Consider the following 23,204-nt stretch of genomic DNA (forward strand, 5'->3'; position numbering starts at 1 on the left):
TTTAAAACCATGCAACCCTTGCCAGTTACATGACAAATAAGACCCTTTCTCCCTTCAAATGTTAATAACGTTCATTGATTTAAAGAGACCCTTTCAAATTGGCCTAACACTTCCTTTATCTTTTATTTTAGATAACGGAAGTGTTTATTTTAGGTTGATATTTTTGATATTTAAGTCGAAATAAGTCTAATAATTGCAATATGCTAGGTATCTAACAAACAATCTGTGCAAGGTTAATGAGATTCTTTAGAAAAACAAACAATAAAGTCACACGAAGAAAATTAATTTTAATTCAACACAGGAACTATAGTGCACTTATCAGATGTGATGCTGCCCCAAGAGTTCCCAACAGTATATCATGAAAATGCACAAAATCATCTTATCCCACTGAAGGCAAAATAAAAGACAGACAACAAAGATATTCGCTATAATATATAATAAAATTTCCTCATTTCAACTTTTAAATATGCTTTCACAAAGAGAATAAATAAAATGGGAATGACAAGAAAGTTAAAATATCAGATTTTTAACACCCTTTCCCTTTTTACATACTTATTTACATGTAGTGTTTGCATTTTTCAACCTGTTTCCACACAGTGGTAAAGCTCTGTGTGTGTCCATTACGGGGCACTGCTGGAATGAAAAAAAACATGCTGTGGAGGGGAAAAGAGCAATGCAGGTGTGTTACAAAAGAAAACAATTAAACACACTTTTAGGTGTTTAACTCTGAAACAGATTGAATGATCTTTTAAAAAAATGGTTGAGGAGTTTTCAGAGATGGACACTGTGACAAGTGCAAGCTCTCCCTTTTAAAACAATGAAAATGTGCTAAGAAGAAAATAAAAAGAGGAGAAAGGAATGTAACAGCTACATGTAACAAACTATTTGATTAAGAACAGAAATATTTTTTCTTCAGTCATCTTCATCTTTTGTATATTTAGTAGTCTGTATATAATCAGTAGTGTCATTTGCAATTTGTTTGTAAAGGCAAGAAGAAAAAGTCACTTATTTACCACAAAATAATATTTTAGGTAGCTAAATAAATCCCTGTCCAAAATATGACAGGTTTGTGGCAAAGAAAATCACAAAATAAAAATGCAAATATCAAGTTATAACATAACATGCACATTGACACACAGCCCAGATCCAATACACTTCATTAAGGCTAAGAAGGCACACCTCATATGCATATAAATCCTACTCTGCCACATTAAAACCCTCCATAGCATTCAGATAAAAAAAGCCTTCTGTTAGTTGTGTCTGTCGCAGTCATTGAGCAATGACCCTACATGTGGAGGACAGTCACATCAAAAAAGCAGGAAGTCCAAATTTGCTATGATAAAATAATCACAAAACAGTTGATTTGAGAGTGTCTGAGTAAGAAAACACCACCAAAAGATCAACATACAGCGTTATATTATAGCAGCAATTTTCAGTAGTATTCACCTTTGTGATGATAGTGTTTTCCATTTCAGCTGCTTTACACCGCTGCAAAGATCGCAGCTTGGCATGGGCGGATTAGGAGACAATGGGCCCCGGGCATGGTCACGCAAAAGGCCCCAACACCTTTCCCTCATAGGAGCAGGACGTACAAACGTCATAGTTTTTTAGCCTCTTTTTGTTGTTGTGTCTCTTTGTTGTCATTAAACATCTCTTTGTGGCTGTTCTGTGTCTCTGCAGTTGTTTTGGTCTTTTCAATGTTAATTATAGTCTGGTTGTTTTGTAGTTATGTGTCTCTGTAATCATTTTGAGTCTCTTTGTGGTTGTTTTGTGTCTCTTTCTAGTCCCTTTGAGTCTCTTTTTGGTTGTTTGTGTCTCTTTGTAGTCCCTTTGAGTCTCTGTGGTTGTTTGTGTCTCTTTGTAGTCCCTTTGAGTCTCTGTGGTTGTTTTATGTCTCTTTGTAGTCCCTTTGAGGTTGTTTTGTGTCTCTTTGTAGTCCCTTTGAGTCTCTTTTTGGTTGTTTGTGTCTCTTTGTAGTCCCTTTGAGTCTCTGTGGTTGTTTGTGTCTCTTTGTAGTCCCTTTGAGTCTCTGTGGTTGTTTTATGTCTCTTTGTAGTCCCTTTGAGGTTGTTTTGTGTCTCTTTGTAGTCCCTTTGAGGTTGTTTTGTGTCTCTTTGTAGTCCCTTTGAGTGTCTTTGTGGTTGTTTTGTGCCACTGTGGTAATTTTGCATGTATTCAGTCATTATGAGACTCTTTGTATTTGATTTATGTCTCTTTGCAGATGAAGTCATTTTGAAACTCTGAACTTGGTTTGCCTAATTTTAGTTGTTTTGTAGGGTTTTGTGTGTCTTTTTTGTCTCTTTGTGGTCATTTCTTTTGTCTTTGCAGTCAATTTGAGTCTCTGTGTAGCCGCTCTCCATCTCTCTGTTTTTTTTTTTCTCTCTGTTTGTAGTTGTTTTACGTTCCTTTGAGGTCATTCTGGCTGGTACATGTTTCCTTGATTGACAATTCAAGAAACCAGGTGCCCTGACACTGTGGCCAGTAGGCCCATTGAATAATCCACCCATACTGTTTGGTGAGTGCTTTGACATTAAATCCAGAACAGATATGTTAGAACACACACACACACACACACACACACACACACACACACACACACACACACACACACACACACACACACACACACACACACACACACACACACACACACACACACACACACACACACACACACACACACACACACACACAGCCTCATTCGTCATCGATCAGTTTCTCAGCTCCGTTCTCTGCTTGTCTCCCTGCACTGCTCCCTCCTTCCTCTCCGCCTCCTCCCTCCTCTTCCTCCTCCTCGTCCCCGGTGTAGGAGAGCGGCTGGGTGCCGTAGTTGATCATGGTGCGGGAGAGGTCCACTTCAATGGGGAAGACGTCCGCCTCCTTCAAGACAGCGTAGCACTCGTCATAGTAATGTGACATGCCTGAGACGAAGCGCTGCAGCTGGAACACGATGTCCTGGACTGTAGGTGAAGAGAGGAGGGGAAACAGTGCGGAATATATTAATAAACGTAGCAAGTCATACACTGACGAACCCCCCCCCAAAAAAAGCATGTGAAGACAATGAGAAAAAAGATGAGGGTCACAGGTTCTCTTTTACTGTGTGGTTTTCTGATCTGGTAATAAGGGACACAAGATATGACAGCAGTATGAAGTATGTGGACACATTTAATTTTGTATTACTTTTTTAAAAAGTATTTCTGCCCCATATCTTTACATTCTCTGTTTGTGCATTTTTTGACTAAATCCTGCTAATGATTCAATAATGACTTTTGATTCCAATCACAATTAAAGAATCAAAGATTATATTGGCCAAAATGAGGTTAATAGATATTTTCATTTTGATAATCACTAGTAATAAGTGTTAACCAAAAATAGCAAAACAGTGGATTTTGGAGACTAAATATGCAGCTTGTTAGCCTCTCTCTCTCTTTTGTGTCTAATGTCTGGTAAAAATACTGTTTGAACCCTCCACCTGACACATCGGACCACAAAGTAAGCAAAAAATAGATTTGTTGTGTGTTTCGACCTGTGACCTAATACATCCTGGCCTGGCAGGGTGGCTGGGGTGAATGACCGACACTGTTGCATTTGTTTTGGATCAAGAGAAAGTGATCAGATGGTTTAATACAAATGTGTCATCAGTGTCAATTCATACCGGATAGTAGCGCTGAGCAAAGGGGCCAAAATGTGCTAACATAGGTCAATGTGTGATTTGATAACGATATGTCATCTTCTCTGGTAATTCAAGAAATAAAGCATCTGTATGAAATTCTCCACAATGCATGCACCTCTATGGTAAACTCCAGGTTACATTTTAATAGCGTTTTGAAAATTTTATGTAATCATATCACCCAGTCCTACAGGTGCATCTCAATACATTAGAATATGATGGAAAAGTCCATTTCCAGTAGTTCAAGTCAAATAGCCCAAACCAAGTATGAGTCGGACATACTTTTCAGAGGCCAATATTTCCATATTAAATTTTATGGATCATAGTTTTTAAAATTGGTCTTTTATGATATTAAATTTTTTTTTGAGACACTGAACTTTAGGTCTTCATTAAATGTAAACCACAATCATTATAATTAGAATAAATTATATAAATTAAGACATGAAATGTTTCATTCTGTGTTTAATTGATCTATATAATGTGTTATTTCCACTTTTTGAATTTAATTACTGACATAAATAAACTTTTATATGATATTCTAATTTATTGAGATGCACCTGTACTTGATAGAGTGAGCAACTGGAAAAAATACAGAAAAGACCAACCGACCATGTTTCTGATCCAGCAGCTCGATCTTCTCCAGAACATCCTTCCTCATTTTGGCAAAACGGGCGCGAGCCTCCTGCCGACACCGCAGCACCAAGCGGTACTCATAGTTCCCAGTGCTGACGCGATACAGAGGCTCTCCCATGGCCTGTAGCGAGAAGCAAATTAATGAGTGCTTCACATGATGAGAAAAGTACAAGAATCCTCCAATAGATGTAGAAAGCTACACGTTTTCTGTAAATCTCATCAGAAATATTGAAAATGAGAACTCACGATACTGCTGTATTCTTCATCATCCATTTCCTTCACCTTCAGGCAGTACGACTGAAAAAAACACAAGAAGTTCATGACGTTTCCCTGCTGGCTGACTTGTCGAGCAGATTTACAAGTGATGCCACTAAGCTGCACTCACACCAAGGTGCTGCTGCCTTACCAGATATTCAAACTTCACATCCAGGTACTTGCGGATGGTGAGCTTGGTGTCGGGTATGGCCTTGTGAAGGTACGTGTTCAGATCGTGGAGCATCTGCACAACAACAAATGATACGACAAGGTTTTATATGTGACGTCAGACATGGTGGGTGCGTATTCAGATAACCCTCGCCGTGCAAGCCAACGGTAACCATGTGAGTCTGCACAAGGCACACAAGAATACGCTGGTTCAAATCCCCATGAACCCCTCCTCCGCCCAGTCTCTCTGACGCTAAACTTATTCAAGAGAGCAAACAGCTCGACACACAGATCCACATGTTGACACATGATGAGAGATGCAAAACAAAGCAGTGTCAGATAAACTCCAGATGTCTTAACAAACACTTGTGTTTTGTAGAGGTGTCACGATTCTCCAGAGAAGCGATTTTTGATTGGATTCGATTCAAGCTTCTTGATCTATTGATCTGTTGATTTGTAAAGATCAACATATCAGTGGTGTATTGTATTAATAGTTGTTTACTTATTCAAATTCTGCTTAAAAGAGATCATTATCAAAGTTTTATAACCGCCATATTTTTTGGTGTAGCACAATAACCCCATATGGACAAAATTTATTTAAAATGTAATAACAGTCACTTATGTACCAGTCAACAGGGAACAAACTGTAAAAGAAGAGTTACTAGATGGCAGAAGGATACTTTACAACAACAGCTTGACTTTCCTAACCTGCTGAAAGCCTCTGGTCAAATTCAGATCCTGGTGAAATTGCCTGTTTGATTTGCCTCTGGGGGTGGGGGGAGCCTACAAACTGAGGTTTTTCAGTTAAAGACACATCTTTTGTTTACACAACTCTCAGGGAAGACAAAACGTTGCCACACCAGTGACTTCAGGGCAGCGGGGGGTTTTCCAGTTTCTTCCGGCAGCGGTCCTGGTGCCTGGAAACATGCAGCTGCAGTAAGCTGCACTGTGTTGTCTTGGAAGCGTTTTATTGTTTGTTCTTTCTCATGAGAGCTTATTTTGATCGATTTTCAGTTTATAATTTGAATTGTAATACTCCGCGTGTCGTGCTCTTCCAGTTAGAAACGCATTGTTCGTGTTCTCCAGTGTAGTAAAGTGCTTTAAAGTCAGACTTTAATCTCTTTGTACTACAGCCCAAAATATATCAGTTAACAGATATTTTCAGCTGAAATTGGCCTATCAAAAGCATATCACTCTCTGTGTATATGCTGTCCAATATGAGCTGTTATGAAAACTTTTTTTAAACAATATATAATGCAGAAAATGTTGGTTGGTCCCATTTGGTATTTTTTTCGCCTTTTTTTTTTTTTTTTTTTTTTTTTTACATAGACAGAAATGTACTAAAACTGACAGTAAAGATGTTTATTTAGCAATTTATTTTAGTACTATTTATGCTTTATTTTCTCAGCTATCATTTATAGAATTGGCTGACAATGTATTACATTGTTTGTATAACTATGTATAACAATATTGAATATTATTTAATAAAGTTTTCTGTTGGAGAAGGTAGCTCTCTTGGTACATTTTTAGAGTGGTGTGAAATCAGTGCATAATCCACACAAAAATTTTCCTTCCAGCTCAAAGAATCACTATATTGGCCACCATATCTGTCATCCATGAATTTTCCCCTCTTAAATTCAGTTTTGGCATCCGTCAAAGACCCCATATTGGCCGGGCTCTACTTTTTACTCACAGGTTTGATGGTCTTCAGCAGCTTAATACCGTACTTCTCAATGTTGCGGTGAGCATCAGCAAACTTCACAAACGCCTCGCTGGCAGCAGCCTGAGGCTCTCGGACCCCGATGACGGAAAAAACATCGCCAAACGCTGGAGGGGTAGATTTAAAAAAACAAGTCAGAAACATCGGACACCCAAAAAAATAGTAATAATTCCTGATATTAAAAGGAGTAACTCACCTCTGTGAGTTTGAGAAAGCTCAAAGAAAGCTCTGAGCAGTCTCTTCGTGTGCTCCATCAGCCCTACAAGCAAACACAATAATGACACATTAGTTTAAACAAATTCATTTTTATAGTAACATACTTTAATACAGTATATATATTCAGTTTAAGGCCAGTTTTGTAAATTGAATAATTCTTACCTTTGTAGAGCTCTGCTGTTTTGTCCAGCTCATCTAGTTTTTTGACTAGTCCATCTGTAAAGTGAAACAAATCCACATGAGTAAAGCTTTATATCTACCTATATAAATTCATAATTATCAGAATAATAATCTCACCGTTGCATAGAATAGCTCTACTGAGTCCAAGAGCATCTGCTGTGCCCGAACTCATATTCTCCACCAGGCGATGTTTGACTTTTTTCAGCACTGAAACACATAAAATTTGTGCTTGAATGAACAAATACACACACACACACACACACACACACACAGTACAGCACTGGATAAGAATTACTATAAGTTACAAAACATAAACTTCAGGAGGAGATACCTATATCCAGAGACTTCCCCTGTTTGGGGTCTGCCTGCAGTTTGTTGTAGTGGATCACTGCTTCTCCCTGTGGAAACGTAATCAAGACATACGCATCTGAATCAACAACAAAAAAACATCTCAATATATGTTACAGTAGAGTGTGGCTGTGTTCGAAACCCAACATACAATTCATTAAAATTATGACGTAGAATTCAGTGTGCAGTGTGCTCCCACTTTATATTGTGGGGATTTTGTGTCATACTACAAATCATACTGCATTTGCAGCATTTCTGAGTAGTTTACTGTAGTTTACTGGGGTGAGTTTACTGTACATACCAAACCTCTTCAGACTGTAAAATGGTGGAGATTTGGAGCCAGGATTAATATTACTAACCACGGTTTATATTTAGTTGTATTACTAATGATTCAATGGTTTTCTTTTTTTAGAATTTCAACACTGTAGATTCATATTAAAGACATCAAAACTATGAAAGAACACATATGGAATTATGAACACTTTTATGTAAATATTATTTAACTCTCCTTACAATTATACATATATTGCACTATTTTACATTGAGAGTATTTTAACTGGAGCCAGATTCCATGTTTGTGTATGCATACTTGGCCAATAAATCTAATTCTGATTCTAAATACTTTTACCAGGCGAGAAATTCCGCTTTTAGAGTCCCAGTATGTGCTCAGTTTATGCAAATAATGTCTGTTTGGGGTCAGACAGGTGGCGGTCTGTTAGTCATGTGATACCTGGAGGGTCTGAGCCCGCCTATATGTGGTTAATGTCAGTTTATTACATTTTTATGATTTTTTTAGGGAAGAAAGTAACCTTTCACATTTGAAAATTGGCTGCAATGTTTTTGTAGACGTGATATATGTTGGGTAGGTGTTCAATTTAAAAAACAACCCATCTCTAGAAAAAAAAATCCTTCATTGAATTTTATATACAATTTTAAATTAACAATTTAATGACAATGTGTTATTCTGTTAAATGTGGTAAAATTGACAATTGTGCAAACTTGTCCAGCTTCATGATGCCAAGAGTGAACACATGCACATTCATTTTGCACTGAATGGCCAACAGCAGCACAGTCTAATCCCTTAAAGCCCACATTGCACCCCGTCTTTAATCCATCACACAGGAAGTCATGGAATTTTTTGGGTGTGAACAATGGATGCCAAAAACAACACAGCCACGCTGCTCTGGTGACGTTATACCAAAAGCTCTGAACTATTGTCCCGACCTCTTTAGCACTGCTTGGACAGCCAGTGAAGTCCCTCCTCTCCACAGAGTGGATTTACACCCACGATTAGTAAACTGTCGGACTATTTACTGGTAAATCTTCAACATGTAAGTAATGTTTTTTCCTTTGCATGTTGCTGTCGATGCCCATACGAGATACATTTTCTTTTTGCTGTTTATCTGGTGTAACTTTTAATTATCAGGACATACTGAGGAGTTTTATAAATATAAGAGACAATTCAATCAAAGACTGGTGTTCAGCCTGAATGCATGATGAGGAAAAAACAGCAACGAAATGACCTGCATATGGCAGACAGTTTATTTTCTATCTTTCTCATCTACTACTTTAATCCAGAACAGAGAAGACTGCATGGAAGTGGTCCATTTCTAGACTGTGTATCCACACAGTTGTAAAAAAATTTAAATAATAAGTCATCCTGGTGATGTTCAGGACTGTAAATGATTTGTGATTCCATTCCCAGTATTTGTGTACCTGTACAGCTTGAATCATCTTGGCCACCTCTACTTTGGTCTTTCCCTTCACTGGTTTCCCATTCACGCCTGTGATTTCATCGCCTGCTGCCAGCGTCCCATCCAGAGCTGCTGGCGTGTTATCAAAGACCTGCGAGACAACAGAAACAACATTAAAAGGTAGTAGTGACACAGATATATGTTGTTACATTTTAAACTTGATAGAAATGTTCTTTGATGGATTCATAAATGCAATTATAATTATTTCTTCTGTACCTACCTGGACTATATAGAGACAAGGACAGTACTGTGCCCCACCACCAATGCTGATGCCAATCAGGTTGTTGGCATCTTTCTTCAGAGACACAGTACCAGGTACTGTTGGTATCCCACTGTTGAGGAGAAAACATGATGATATGCTGAGATCTGCAGCATTTTGCAAAACTCTAAAAAGCACAGCACATTAGTGTGGAGCTCAAATAATAATCAATAATAATAAATAAATAGATCAGGACTTAGTCTCACAGTATTAGCTACTGTCTTATATGTTTAGTGAAATCTCACTGTCAATATGGTTTCATTTGTCAGTGTTTGTGGTCTTAGAGTGTCACAATTTAATTCTGAATCCTAAAACAATCAAAAGTTTCAACTTTCAAACAAAGTTTCAAGTATCGAAATGAAAAGCAGGATTAGAAAAATCAAAGACTATGACCACATATTCTGAGTTTGGTACATTCCAGAACAATTATTATTTTGAAAATGTGAATGACAGGTGTCACGCCATAAAACCAATGACCCGTAGATCTTTATGAATCAAGACTCAAATGACATAACTAAATTGCTCAGATCATAAAAAGGAGAAACATAATTGTTACTCACAGTTTGTCCTCCTCCAGCTCATAATCCATGTCTGTAAACATTGCAGGACGGTGTCACTCCTGTCCCTGTAACACCTGTGAATGATTATAACAAAACCCCTGTATATTAAATATTGTTGACAGGATGAATCAAGACAGTTTTCTGACTATTTCAGCAGCTCTCAGTATGAGCTACCAGTGAAACTTTAAGAGTGATTTAAAAGTGAGCTCATTCGAGTGGGATATACTGTAATTTAATTGAGATCAGAGTAGAGCAAGCCACAGACGAGCTTCGGTCTCCAGCTCTCATTGATCTCAGAGCAGCAGTCAGCAGTGAGGAGACGCTAACTGCTGCAGCAGATGACTAACAGCTGGTAACTTTCATTGCATGCTAACAACCCCATGTTGCTCAGTTAGATATGTCATAATACGCGTAACAGTTAAAGTAAATACATCGACCTATAAGTTAGGAGGAACTACTGTTACATGTCTTTGTAGTGACGGAAGCAATAAGCAAGAAAATCGCTTGCTAATGCTGGCTTATTAGCTGCTAACGCTAGCTACTGTAACAGCAGGTGGAATAGGAGATTTCGCTTTTCCAGAAACATTAACACACTGTAAATGATTTACCTTTATAAGATTTTGCAACAGCTTTCCACACAAGTGTCCCTTGGTATGCATAAAAAACAAACTGCCTTTTAAAATGACACTGTTCAGTCTCAATTATCTTAATTTGTGGATCCACTGACAGCTCCTATGTTTACTTTCTTGTGTCACTTCCGCCAACAAGCGGAAGTGGTTGTCGGGATTGTGATCATTGTGATTGTTTTCTTGTGGTCAGATTTAGAGACTAGAAATGCATATTCTACAGTGAAAAAACGCACATATTTATACCGACTATCTGTATTAATATACACTTGATTGCCATATTAATATACGCTTGATTAAAGCCCGTGTAATGCCTTCCACGTATCATCAGTTTTACTGCCCTCCAGTGGTCACAGTGAGGAACAGCAACGTTTTACTTTAGTCAAGCTAGCGTCAATAAAGACATGATATACTACTAGTTCCGGTAAGTACGCTTGTGGTTACTAAACTGAAAAATGAGATGACATAAATTATTATAAAACAATCATGTTAATTATAAAACACACTTGGTATTCAACTAGCTCCATCTCTCATATGACGCTCTTTGACAAGTATAACGTTGAACTACCGCAGTTCCACACTGGGACAGTTGAAGGTATGTGTTTTTACCGCCCTCCAGTGGTGAAAGTATAGCACTGCAACACATACTTTTTCATTTTATTTTATTTTTTATTAACAGATGTTTTGTCCTTACTGCCCTACTGAGACCTGTCATGTCGTCCATCTTTATATACAGTCTATATACAGAAACAACAACAGCAAAAACGACATAAATTAATAAATTAAAAATTAATATAAATTAATGTTCTATAGGTTTGTAGTCCATTGTTAATACTTAAGGGAAACTACAACCTCTCTCACTTTGCATGTCATAGCAGTTGTCAGAAGTTTATCTTGCTTCCTTTCTACTTGCGTTAGTTTGTTTGCTGAAACTTCACTAGTTAGTATTGATTATGTGCACCAATTGAGTTCATTTGCTTGAATATTTGTATTATTACCACGGACAAAAACTCAATATTTGTTTGTAATTGACAGGTTGGTCAGTGTATTCTGAAATTATTTACCGGAAGTACTTTCTTGTTAACACTGATGCTAACTTTATGCTATTTAATATATTGAAGTTCCCGACTGTGACCACTGGGGGCAGTAAAAACTCCAAACCCTTAGCACTTATCAGCTGAATGAGCTGAATGATTCAATAAGAAAAATCCTTAAAGTCCCTCAAACATGAAGGAAGGAAACAAAAAATGTAGCCAATCTTATTAAATGACTAAATAAATAACTGAAATGATTAAATAAACCACAACACCTCTCACTTTGCATGTCATAGCAATTGTCAGAAGTTTATCTTGCTTCCTTTCTACTTGTGTAAGTTGTTTGTTAAAACTTTTTACTAATTGGTATTGATTATGTGCACCAATTGAGTTTATCTGTTTGAATATTTGTATTATTACCACAGACGAATATTGAATGAGTGTTTCTATCTATCTATCTATCTATCTATCTATCTATCTATCTATCTATCTATCTATCTATCTATCGTATTTTCGTTTGTCATTGACAGGTTGGTCAGTGTATTTTGAAATTATTTACCGGAAGTACTTTCTTCTTAACACTGACGCTAACTTTACGCTGTTTAATATGTTGTAGTTCCCAACTGTGACCACTGGGGGCAGTAAAAACTCCAAACCCTTACCACTAATCAGCTGAATGAGCTGAATGATTTAATTAAAAACAGCCTTAAAGTCCCTCAAACATGAAGGAAGGAAACAAAAATTAAGCCAATCCTATTAAATAATTAAATAAATAAATAAATAAATAACTGAAGTGAATAAATAAGAAACAGTTTAACAGTCACTGAATTTGTGGATGTGAAAAAAGCCTCAATAAAGAATCATAAATTATTTTGAATGATGAAACATGCATCATGACATGACAATGTCCTACAGACTGGATCAGACTGGTTGAATGCAGGCACAGTGTACTCTGGTGTAACGTAATCAATAATGTCCTGCAGACCCTCCTTGATGTAAACAATGCCTCCTGAGTAGTTCAAGTCACTTTACAGTGGCAGCTCTGGCAGCTGTTTCTCACAACCTGTTTAATGATTAAGGACTCAATGAATCCTGCAAAAATAGTTCAGCAATAATGATTAAATAGAGCCTTTGCATTAAATAGGCTACCTGATTGCCTTATTATGTTGAATGGGTCCCATTGTAACTGTTAAACGTCCTTTCACTGGATCCTTTGTGCTTCACATTATAAATGAGGTGAACCTTCAGAGTCATACTTCTTACTTTTTGTCTTCCAGGACAAAAGACTGTGTCTGTCCTCACCAGCACCCAAAATGAGCATGGTAAGTTTAACTGCTTTTTGTGTGTGTATTTTATTTCACTGTATATGAACAGAGTGTGGATTAGCACACTGTAATTTCCTTATTTAAAATATCAATATTTTTCTCCTTAATTTTCTGATTGAACCGTTTGAGATTCTGAACTGTATAACTGTGTTTCTCAGGAACTTGAGTTGAAAAATATGCATATGAGAGCTGGAGATCAGCTGAAAGTGAAGGGGATTGTTCTGCATGATGCTGAAAGGTGAGTGAATTGAACAGAATTTAATAATATTGTGATATTTATGCAGATGCATTCTGGAAAAAATTGATGTTATACTTTTATAAATAGCCTGGTTATATGTTAAATATTGATCCTGTGTGGCTCATTATTAACACGACACGTTGATCCACTCAGATTCCAGATCGACCTCGGCTGTGGAGCAGATGACCTGGCGCTGCACTTTAACCCTCGTTTCCACGATGACACAGATGGAGCCGTTCTTGTTTGCAACTCTAAGACTGATGGCTGCTGGGGCGATGAGACACGGGAAACACACAACCCCCTACAGCGGGGCGCAGATGTCAAGGTGAGTGAAGGAAGTAAAAGTGTGTATTTTGGTTTGCCATGCAGGTTGGAGAGGTTTAAATATATCTGTCTCAGGCATTTTCTAAAAATAACAATTGCTGTCTTTTCTGTTTCAGCTTGTGTTGAAGCTGGCTGGAGACGTGTTTGAGGTGGAGCTTCCCGGCGGACATGAAGTCCAGTTTCCCAACCGTGAGGGCATGGACGTCATCAGCTACATCAGAATCACAGGGGACTTCAAACTCACTTCCTTCAAGATCTGCTAAGAGACACAACTGCTGTAAAAACAAGCATGCTGCATTTATCAGTTTGTTCAATTTATCATTGAGTAGATCTTCAGTGAATTGGAAATGTATCTTCATTTAAAAACGTCCTGTTGTACACAAGATTATAAAATGTCTAAATTCAAATGATCTTGTTTGTTTTTGTCTTTGAAGGGTTGTAGCTTAATCCTATATCCCACAAACAGTAACACTATTTCATTATCAGTCTTAACATGAGAGAGCAGCAGTCAAATCAAGACAACAAATCACATCCAAGTACAGTAACAGCCTATTGAGATTACTGCTGTAACCTGTCAGTGGAACCCAGATCCATCAGTAGCTGGACTTTACTTCTGTTTTGTGTGACAGAACAAATATAAACACATGACCACCAACATGTGCCACATTTATAACAGAATGCACAATGACATTTATTATTTATTGCTGATTTAACTTAATCTCCAATCAACAGTACATTATTGGGAGTCATTTAATCTTACACATGCCATTCAGTTTAGGCAGTTGTGTTGGACAGAGTGCTCTCGCTGTACAAATGAAGATACATCCTAAACATTACGTTTTCACACCAAGTCCTTTTTTTGGCTGTTCAGATTGCTCCTGTTATGATGTAACATAATAATTAATATAGGGCAGGGTTGCCTTGCCCAGTTAAGCCAATTAACAGTAAATTCATTGTAGTTGAGCGAGTTCTCCCAAGTTAGCCCTACACCATAAAAATACATCTGTTAATATTCAGCCTAGTGATAATGCAATCAGTCTTATTGGATTTAGTGATCTAAATGTTAATTTATTATCAACTACAAGTAAAACAATAAGTCAGATTGCATTTCTCATTATTTTCATCACTCTGCAATTTTTTTTTTTGCCATGCCATCTCCCTGGCTCTGTTAATGTCAGCAGTATTGTCTGTTTTTGTGATCGTCACTTTATATTCTTCATAAAGCTCCTTCAGCGCTGCTTTTCATGTCTTTTTGCGACATCCTATTGGCTGTTCCCGGCTGTTCCATGATCAGTATATCTGGGCTGCTTTACAGCCTGCCTGGTTTTAGTTAGTGTATGGTTAGTGTTGACTGGACACGGCCGAGTTCCGTTTATTTAGCTGCGGCCCCTCCGCATTTATTATTATTTCAATATAATCATTATTAAACCCATAAGAACCTGTAGCGACACTTTAAATCTCCCATATTCAGCTTTATGCTTCACCTTAACTCATTAAATCCCTATTGACGTATACTCAGCACCCTGGTGTGGTGGTCATGTGACTTTGTCAAGAAGTGACTTCTCCAAAATATGTGTGTGACCGGAAACAGAAATGTGAAAAAGAAGCTAATTTCAAAAATCTTATTTTTGTAACGAGGCTAAGTTTAAACCTATTTAACCAATTCTAATCCGTTAATAGGGTGTCCTGTATTGCATTTAACTTGTTCTGACCATATTTCCTGAACAAATGAAAGTCACAATTTTCATATATGTTATGGAGATGCAAACAAAAAGGCAAATGGTTATTTGTTTTTATTTATTATTGATGCATTCTTATTTTGTTACTTAAAAACAAATCTGAAAAAGAATTTGTTGTTAAACAGCACTATTATTGTCACAATTTTGATAAATGTTGTGGAGATGCAAAGAAAATGGCAAATTTGTGTCTCGGTAAGCAGAAAATGTGTCTAGTTTTTTATTTTAAATTAAGAAATATCATAAACATAAATACCATAAACGCCCATTGTAACGTATATGTCACATCACAGACATTTAGGGGTAGTATTTTAAAAAAAAAACCCAACCCCATCATAAATGTGTTCTATGAGGTCCACTTGGTCTGTGGTATATCCCCCATAATTTCCCTTTAAGGATAACTGGGTCTGGGTTCTTATGGTTTAAAACCATAGACTGTATATGTTTAAAATGCTCTGTGTTACTGCCCCCTCCTTAAGTAGCTCCCGAGCAGTATGTTTTTGGCGCCAGTAGAGGGCAGCAGCAGCTCTGTGACGTATACTGGCGCTGTTATTCTTCCATTAGAAGCATGTCAGGCCAGTCAAGATACTAGCAAGCAGAGAGCCCATAGGTATTGGTATTTACCCAAGACTGTCCTTTTACTTTGTTTGCAGGTGAGTGCACTAGTATATATATTTGTATGTTAAGTTTATTTTCCAATTTGTAGAGCCAGAGTTTAGTTTTCTAGATTTAGAGAGAGTAATTTATATTGGAAAATAAGGCAGCTAACTAGCGCTAGCTTGAGTAGCTACCGGTAGCTACTCTCGTTACGTTAGCCGAGTTACTCAGGCATGCTAACGTTAGGCTCCGACCCCAGCGGGCGGGTTAGTTAGGCGGTAAGTTAGCTGTTAGCAAGCTAATGTTAGCTTTGTGTCTTAAGGCACTAAATACCACATAGCTTTCTGAATTATCCATTGTAATATAAAAGAAGAGAAGATTTAACTTTATTAATCCAAGAGGAAATTCAAAAGTCCAATAAAATACAGTTAAATAAGAAAAACATACAGTAAAATAAGAATAATACAGTCAGACAAGTGCATAAGTTGAGTGACTTTTGGCACATAAGAGGTAATATTGAACTTGGAGAAGTAAACATCAGACGAGTTACATCTTGTCAAAATGCTTTAGCTTATCTTACAGAAATGTAGTCAGCCTAAAACTGACTTTGGATATATGACGATATAAGTGACAAAATATACTGCTTATATTAAACTAAGTATGTTTCAGGGTCACAGTTTTCCCCATTGTCTGTATCCACTTTTGTCAAAAAGTTCAGTTCTTTGGTTCTTCAGATTTTAGAAACTTAGTTATGGGTTCTTCACCCTGTTGGTAGTGCATTTCGCCACACAGCAGCTTTGAGACATTTTTCTGTTGTTTGCTTACAGACAGAATTGTCAAGGAGGCTCCTTCCTTCAATACGAAGTCAATGGAGAGAGATGGATTGTTGCTACCAGGAAGGTAACAAACCCACATCACATTAAAAAAAACAAAACAAGTTTTAACAAGACAAAAGTGGATACGGACATGAGACATCAGCAATTGCAATGGGGAAAACTGGGATCCTGACCCCTTGTATATTTAACTGATGTATGCAGTTTAATACATTTTGTCACTTAGTCAGATGACAGATGAGACTGGGACAATCAGGGCAATGCTGGCAAGGAGACTCAGGCAGGGGTAGAGGACTGACCACTCATTGTACTCACTCGCCAGCAGAGTCAGGAGTAGGGATGGGTACCGAATTCGGTACTTTTATAGGTACCGACCGAATTCCGTCGGTACTACAGAGTACCGATTCATGTAAAATCAAACGCTACCATGTTTCGGTACCTTAACGGCGTTAACTTTAAACTGATCATTGATTTCAACCTGTTTTCATTTAACGTCTTTGATTAACAAGCGTGCTGACGATCGCACTATTTTTTCTTTTTTTCTTTACCTCCTCGTCTGGTCCTGTCTGCTCACTGCGGCCACTAGCCACTAGCTGCTGCCCTCTTCCACCCCGGCGCAGAGACGAACAGCTGGCTCTAGGCCTGCTAGCCGCCAGCTGCTATCTCTCCAATGTCTCTACCCGGGCTTGGCCTTCATCTGCCTCGAGATTGGACCTTCCTTACTCCGTTTGCTCTCTCCATTCTTCTGTAGACCAGTCATTAGCAGCTAGCAACTAGCTGCTGCATCTCTGGTCCTCAGCTAATACTCCGCTCTTCAACTATATATAACTAACTTCAACTATAATATTACCTGCCAATTTACTCCAAACTGCCTCGCTGAAATTAAATCCCTCAGACTCCTGCGTCATCCTCGATATGTGCACAGAGCAGCCCGACTCAACGTTGTTTATTCCAACCATGCCATGTGTTAGAAAAATTGCATGAGGAAACCTTGAAAATTGATAATCTGTCACCGACAGAAAAAATCTGTCACCAACAGAAAAAACCTCACCATTTTTCTGCGCATTCTTTGATGGGGAAATGAAGAGCTGGAGAACGTCCAAGTTTCTCAGTTTAACAAAAGTTTTATTACAATACGTCAAAAAATGTGCACTTTACAGAGATCTCCGGGTTCAAAATTAACTCATGTCCCTGAATACAAACAGACGTGTTTCAGTTCGTGAAGTCTGAACCACGACTCCCTCCCTGGAACCCATTAAAATACTAACATTTGTTTACAAAACATGCTGGTCGATTTCTTCCAGGAAGTCCCGCCTTCTTGATCCACTCATTCGCCAGTCTTCTTTCATACCGTCACACATCAGGCCACCTGGGCATAACAATCACTGCAGCCCAGGACAAGGCATTGTGGCCTGCTAACAAACTTGTTAGCACAAACATTTTTCCTTGTTAGGACTTACAAAGATTCTCACACGGGATTTTCATTCGGCCTTCTGTGGTCTCCCCTCTCCAGACACACATACACACACACACACTCACAAATGCACATACACACACAGCAAAAACTGTGCACCAATATATCTGGATGTCATTCTTTGTGATTTATAGAATCTTAATCAGTTTAAGCAAATGGAATATATGTAATTAAAGTAATCATAGTTTTCTACATCAATATTAACACACAAACACAATCAATGTATCAAATCATATTGTCTGACTTAATATAAATGCATAGAGATATTTATTACAGTCAAGGTTTGACCTTTGATAGTGACCTGCGTCACTCACAGAGAACAGAGACAGACCACAGAGAAGCAGAAATAAAGCATAAAACCATTTACCAATATAGAAAATAATCAATTATTTTAACACATGCCCACAATACTGTCTGACCGGTGCTGCGCAGCACAGCTACGACGTGATCACAACAAATCACACGTGCACTTGCAACCTTTTTTTTTTTCTCCTCCGTGCACTTGCCATCTGAGAACTCCTCTGCATTCTTTGATAACGCTGCAACCTTCATGTTACAAAATGCACGTTCACTCAACAATAAAGCACTGCTCATCCTGGATTTTATATTGTTTTGATTTATTTTTTAAAGTTTTTTATATATTTTGAGAAATAAATATGTTGAATTGAAAAAATAAGATTTTATTATTAAACAAATTAACATTTATTACCACATAAACAAACGCAAAAGTACCGAAAATTGGTACCGTTGGTACCGTGGAGTACCGGTACCGATTTCACATATCGGTTCAAATGTGAAAGGTACCCATCCCTAGTCAGGAGCTCCCACTGGCTCTTGTTCTGAATGAAAGTATAGCACATGAATGAGAGTGAGAATGAGTTTGAGTGTGTCTGCCTGTGTCCCATCATTCAATTCACTCACCTGTAATGTCCCTTTTAGGATGTGGTTTTTGAAAGAAAAACACTCTTGGAGGAGCACTTTCTCTTGGTCTGGACAGAATTTTCTTGCCAGAGTCTGCAGCTGTGCAATGGTCATGGTATTGTATTTAAGGGCAGCTGACTGACGTCTAAGGACATGGAAGGCTCCTAGGATGTCCAACTCCTGGAACCTCCTTTCCAGTTCTGTCTCAAGGCCAGTAATGTAGGGTTGGATGACCTATAATGAACAGATTGGCACATTTTAGGAGGAACATACACTCACTTTTGAAACAGGCATTAAGGACCAAACTAGAGAGTGTTTTTAAAAAACCCCATTAACATTTACCTGTTGCTGAAATCTGCCCCACTGTGCCTCCCTCGACTGGTCCTGGACACCTTGCCATCTCCTGCCCCTCTCCTCGTCATGCTGGATTTGGAAATCACCAAGTTTGTCAGGATCCTCTAGGTCCTCGTGCAAGCGATACAGGAAAGATCCTGGGATAGGAGTCTGCCCAGCCTCTCTTATATCCCGGAGGGTCTGGAGGGTGATGGGAACCTAAAAAAGTATCTTGTGTTAGTTGCCTATATGCAAATGAAAATGCATCACAACTGAACTGTATTAGGCATAGTTACCTGCTCTTTGATGTGTAGCAAATTTACATGTGTTTTCTGGAACACTTTAGAGAGACAGGCAAGGTGGGGCAAGACATCTGCCTGGAGATATACAGAGGCCACACATCTGTAAGTCCCACAGAAAGTGTGAAGGCCCTTGGCTGTGGGACATTTCCTTAGCTCTGCCTCCTCTGCCAAGGCCCCAAGGACAGCAGCCAGGTTCCTCTGCAGCATCTGTATGGCTTTGTGCTGTGAAAGCCACCGCATGTCCTTCACTTCCTATGAATGTTTCAACAATTATTACAATTATCACTGATAAGAAGACATTAGATGGCATCAAACGACAATTACCTTAACCTTCAGGTCAGTGACACCCAGGGTAAGAGATGCAGCCTTGAGAGTGGCGGTCCGGTTTGCACTGTTATTGAAAAACAGATACAGATCCTGCAAGTGGTCCTGAATGTAGCCATGTATGGGACACTATTGGAGGCATTCTTGCAAGCAAGGGCCAGTTTGTGGGCAGCACAAGCCACAGTCAGAAGTTTGGGATAGCTGTCTTTTAGTTGCTTTGCAACACCATTCACATGCCCTAGATTAAAAAAAAGTGTTAAACTTGAATTCAAATATACAAAATATGATACTAAACAAAATCATATTGCATAAAATAATTACCTGTCATGACAGCTGCCCCATCAGTTCTAAGTCCATAAAGCTTCTCAGTTGGGATGCCCTTCTTGAGAAGTACAGCTTTAACAGCAGAAACAATGGTGTCTGCTTTGCCATCCATGACCGATACAAGATCTAAGAACTTGTTGTACACATTTCCCTCTTTATCCAAATACCTGTAGAAAACAGTATTTAGAATTAACAATTATTTTGCTGAGATCATGTTGTATGTGAATGGTAATGTACTTACCTGATGTGTAAATCAAGTTGCCTGGACACAAAGACGTCAGTGCTCTCATCTATCTCCAGGCTTATGGCCCGTGATGAGTGTATGTCCATGAGAATGGGTTCCTCTAGGACCTCTCCTAGGATCTCCAGCATGTCATCGATAATTCGATTAGATCTATAATTATTCCTCTGGTCAATCTTGACATTGGGAGAAGAACAAGATGTATAATTTGTTCAAAAATGTATAGTCAATAGTGCAAAGACTGAATTGTTGAGATGATTTGTGTTACCTTTAACTTTTCGAAATAGTCACACCCTAAAAGCTCTGCCAGGCTCAGAAGCTTTGGGTAATTTGTGTGGTGGGCTATTTCATTTTTTACCAGCCACTAGAGGCACTTGATACTGATACACCTGTTAATTAAAAATAAATAAATCAGAAAATAACTTTTATATATAAGCTTACATGAAATTATATATTTTTTAATTTTGCCTTTTGGAAAGTACCTGAAGAAAGCATGGCCTGACATTTCATGCTCTCCCGGTGGTCTGTTTTAAGTTGCCTTTCTAAATAGTCTTTGCGGTAAATGACTGCAGCAACCTCAACAAATGCTCTCTTAGATGCACCTTTCTTGGGTGCAGGCTTGTGCTGCCTACAAGTCAGCAGAACATCCCTTAAACAATATAAAAGACCATTAATCTAATGTATTAAATTAAACATGCACAATTATGTGTAAAAGGAAAAACAGATCAATAAATAAATCAATACGCTCTGATTACCATGCTGGGTATGGTATAACCATGGTTTAAATTGGGCCACGGTTAGCCATTCTGGATTGAATCCAGTGCCCCTGTGCCTACAGGTAGTTGTCCTCCGCACCTCCTCTACCAGGAACAGAAGAATCTAAATTATTTATAGAATATATATTTTTAATCTCAGGATAAACCCCTTGGGATGTATCATCTTGTTTTCAAGGGGCTCCCAAACCGACACTTACAAATGGAGAACAGAACAGTAGCCTACAGTACAAGACCAAAAAAACAATAGCAAAACAGCAAACAGCCACAGACAAATCAGAATTAAAATACTTTACCCACTCTTGTTTTCTTAAATTTAAAGTCTACACTTATCTGTTTCCATCTCACCTGTTGTTTCAGCAGCTGCCTGTCTTACAGGAGCATTTTGTCTGCTGTCCTTCTCTATTTCTTCCTGAGCAGCACTGTTTGATGCCTATAGAACATTCAAAATAAATTAACGTTTACTAGCCACAGCCATTTGACTGTTCAACTTTGTTTCAGACTGATACCTCCTCATGCTGCTCCTTGTCCTCTTGACGAGGCCGTTTTTGCAGTGAAAAAATCTTTCAATACTCATCTCATCTGGATTAAAGCAGGAAACATTCAGAAAAAGTACTGATAACAACAACAACAATATTTATAATAACTTAAAAATGTGGTCTATTCTTTTTGATTTGACTTTGGGCATAGTAATCTATCTCAAATATTAGGGCTGTAAAGTCCTTAATTCTTTAAATATATCAGCTTATTATCAAACATTTTTAGGAGAGAAAGTAGCCGTTGAGATCACCAGTGCGTCGTTAATTCACAAAAATCACAAAAACAAAAAGCCCGTAGCCCTTTATAATGATAGAATTTGCGCTTTTACTTTGAAAACAGGAAGCGAATCTACCCTCGATGTAGCTAGCTTGAAGCAGCCGTGTTGACTGCTCTCGTCCTGTTAACAGCATTTGCAGCAAACATTCAATATGCCTTAACGTTACTGGACAGTCTTGCCAGCTCTGAGATTGGCCTGGTTCATTGTAAAACATTTATTTATTGGTGTGAATGTGGTGTTTTCTGTGCATAGGCTAACATTACAGACCCCAAAGCAGTGCTGCTCTTCTGTCCAACCATGTTTTTTTTAATCCCCTAAAAAGAATTTAACCAACCGGTGGTAAACCTCTAAAAACTGCCCCGGTTTATGTAATTTAGAGCAGGCGTATTTAAACAAAGTAGCCTAGGCTATATCTTACCTGTCGTAAACTCCAGACCCTCGCCAACCTTCTCTGTGCCAGTGCCAAAATAATCCACTGCGGCGGGTTTTCCTGTGATCGGTGTGTGCCAATCAGATAAGTGTGTGTGCATGCACCAGTGATGCGCTGGTTGATTTTCCCACGCATTGCTGGCGTATGCGCGCTAGTCTGTGTGCGTGTGTCTGTGTCATTCTCGGACACACACACGCACACAGACAAAGAGTGCTATGCGAAAATTAATGAATGGAACGATATTGCGTTGAGATCATACTGTAGTAGAGAGGGGAAAAAAACGAATCATAATGTGGCGGTCGGTCTCCATTCTGTGGCGGTGCCGCACAAATGGTCTATGTATGGGAAACACTGCTGTGACCTTTCTGTGAAGTTCACTGTTTTTAATCCAAAATAGATAATTTGTGTGATTCGTTTAAATCAGATGAGTTTTTGAAATTTGGGCACTGTGGGGTGGCTCTGGGTCTGGGAGGACTGAGTCATGCGGAATGAAATGAAAACCAAGCTTGGCACATGCAACAGCCCTGAGAGGAGTGAAGACTCAAGAGGCTACTGTCTGTAAGTAGGGTAAGATTCTCTTACAGTAGGTTATTATAAGCTTAATTGCGTTATATGATAAGCTTGGAACTGTTAATTAACATTAAAGGTTACACTGTTTTGATTTAATGAACGCTAGCCAGAGTTTGGATGTTACGTTAGGTGTTAACGTTATTTACATGGAAATTACTGTTCTGACTCTACTTGTTTAATGCGACTAATTTTGACCCATTTTTGCTGATGTTTACAACA

The 23,204-nt window shown here is 38.4% G+C and overlaps 2 protein-coding genes across 4 annotated transcripts; one reads left to right on the top strand and one right to left on the bottom strand.

The window, feature by feature from the left end:
- Positions 1 to 267: 267 nt before the first annotated feature.
- On the bottom strand, positions 268 to 10,524 carry pick1 (protein interacting with prkca 1). The gene is made up of 13 exons (XM_059347620.1): positions 10,372 to 10,524; positions 9,764 to 9,837; positions 9,165 to 9,276; positions 8,907 to 9,035; positions 7,174 to 7,240; positions 6,960 to 7,049; positions 6,825 to 6,878; positions 6,643 to 6,705; positions 6,420 to 6,553; positions 4,710 to 4,802; positions 4,550 to 4,600; positions 4,280 to 4,424; positions 268 to 2,960 (listed from the first exon to the last, which is right to left on the bottom strand). The coding sequence occupies exons 2-13, from the start codon at positions 9,802 to 9,804 to the stop codon at positions 2,698 to 2,700; spliced, it is 1,242 nt and encodes a 413-aa protein (XP_059203603.1). The 5' UTR covers positions 9,805 to 9,837; positions 10,372 to 10,524; the 3' UTR covers positions 268 to 2,697.
- On the top strand, positions 8,976 to 13,700 carry LOC131983054 (galectin-2-like). Of its 3 annotated transcripts, none has more exons than XM_059347624.1 (5): positions 8,976 to 9,064; positions 12,701 to 12,745; positions 12,907 to 12,986; positions 13,140 to 13,311; positions 13,427 to 13,700. In XM_059347624.1, the coding sequence occupies exons 2-5, from the start codon at positions 12,737 to 12,739 to the stop codon at positions 13,571 to 13,573; spliced, it is 408 nt and encodes a 135-aa protein (XP_059203607.1). In that variant the 5' UTR covers positions 8,976 to 9,064; positions 12,701 to 12,736; the 3' UTR covers positions 13,574 to 13,700. The 3 variants fall into 3 exon arrangements, with proteins under 3 accessions (XP_059203607.1, XP_059203606.1, XP_059203608.1); XM_059347623.1 differs by lacking the exon at positions 8,976 to 9,064 and adding an exon at positions 10,045 to 10,115; XM_059347625.1 differs by lacking the exon at positions 8,976 to 9,064 and adding an exon at positions 10,687 to 10,813.
- Positions 13,701 to 23,204: the final 9,504 nt, after the last annotated feature.

The sequence above is a fragment of the Centropristis striata genome, chromosome 13 (assembly GCF_030273125.1).
Source record: "Centropristis striata isolate RG_2023a ecotype Rhode Island chromosome 13, C.striata_1.0, whole genome shotgun sequence".
NCBI classification, from domain to species: Eukaryota; Metazoa; Chordata; class Actinopteri; order Perciformes; family Serranidae; genus Centropristis; species Centropristis striata.

What these genes read in the sequence shown, in the direction of transcription:
- LOC131983054 (XM_059347624.1), top strand. An exon ending in GTTCTGCATGATGCTGAAAG is followed by an intron (nt 12,987 to 13,139) that starts GTGAGTGAATTG and finishes TGATCCACTCAG; the next exon opens with ATTCCAGATCGACCTCGGCT. An exon ending in AGCGGGGCGCAGATGTCAAG is followed by an intron (nt 13,312 to 13,426) that starts GTGAGTGAAGGA and finishes TTTCTGTTTCAG; the next exon opens with CTTGTGTTGAAGCTGGCTGG.
- pick1 (XM_059347620.1), bottom strand. Translation starts at nt 9,804, where the DNA reads ATGTTTACAGACATGGATTATGAGCTGGAGGAGGACAAACT. An exon ending in TGCTGAAGACCATCAAACCT is followed by an intron (nt 4,803 to 6,419) that starts GTGAGTAAAAAG and finishes GTTGTTGTGCAG; the next exon opens with ATGCTCCACGATCTGAACAC. An exon ending in GCTGCTGGATCAGAAACATG is followed by an intron (nt 2,961 to 4,279) that starts GTCGGTTGGTCT and finishes CTTCACCTACAG; the next exon opens with TCCAGGACATCGTGTTCCAG.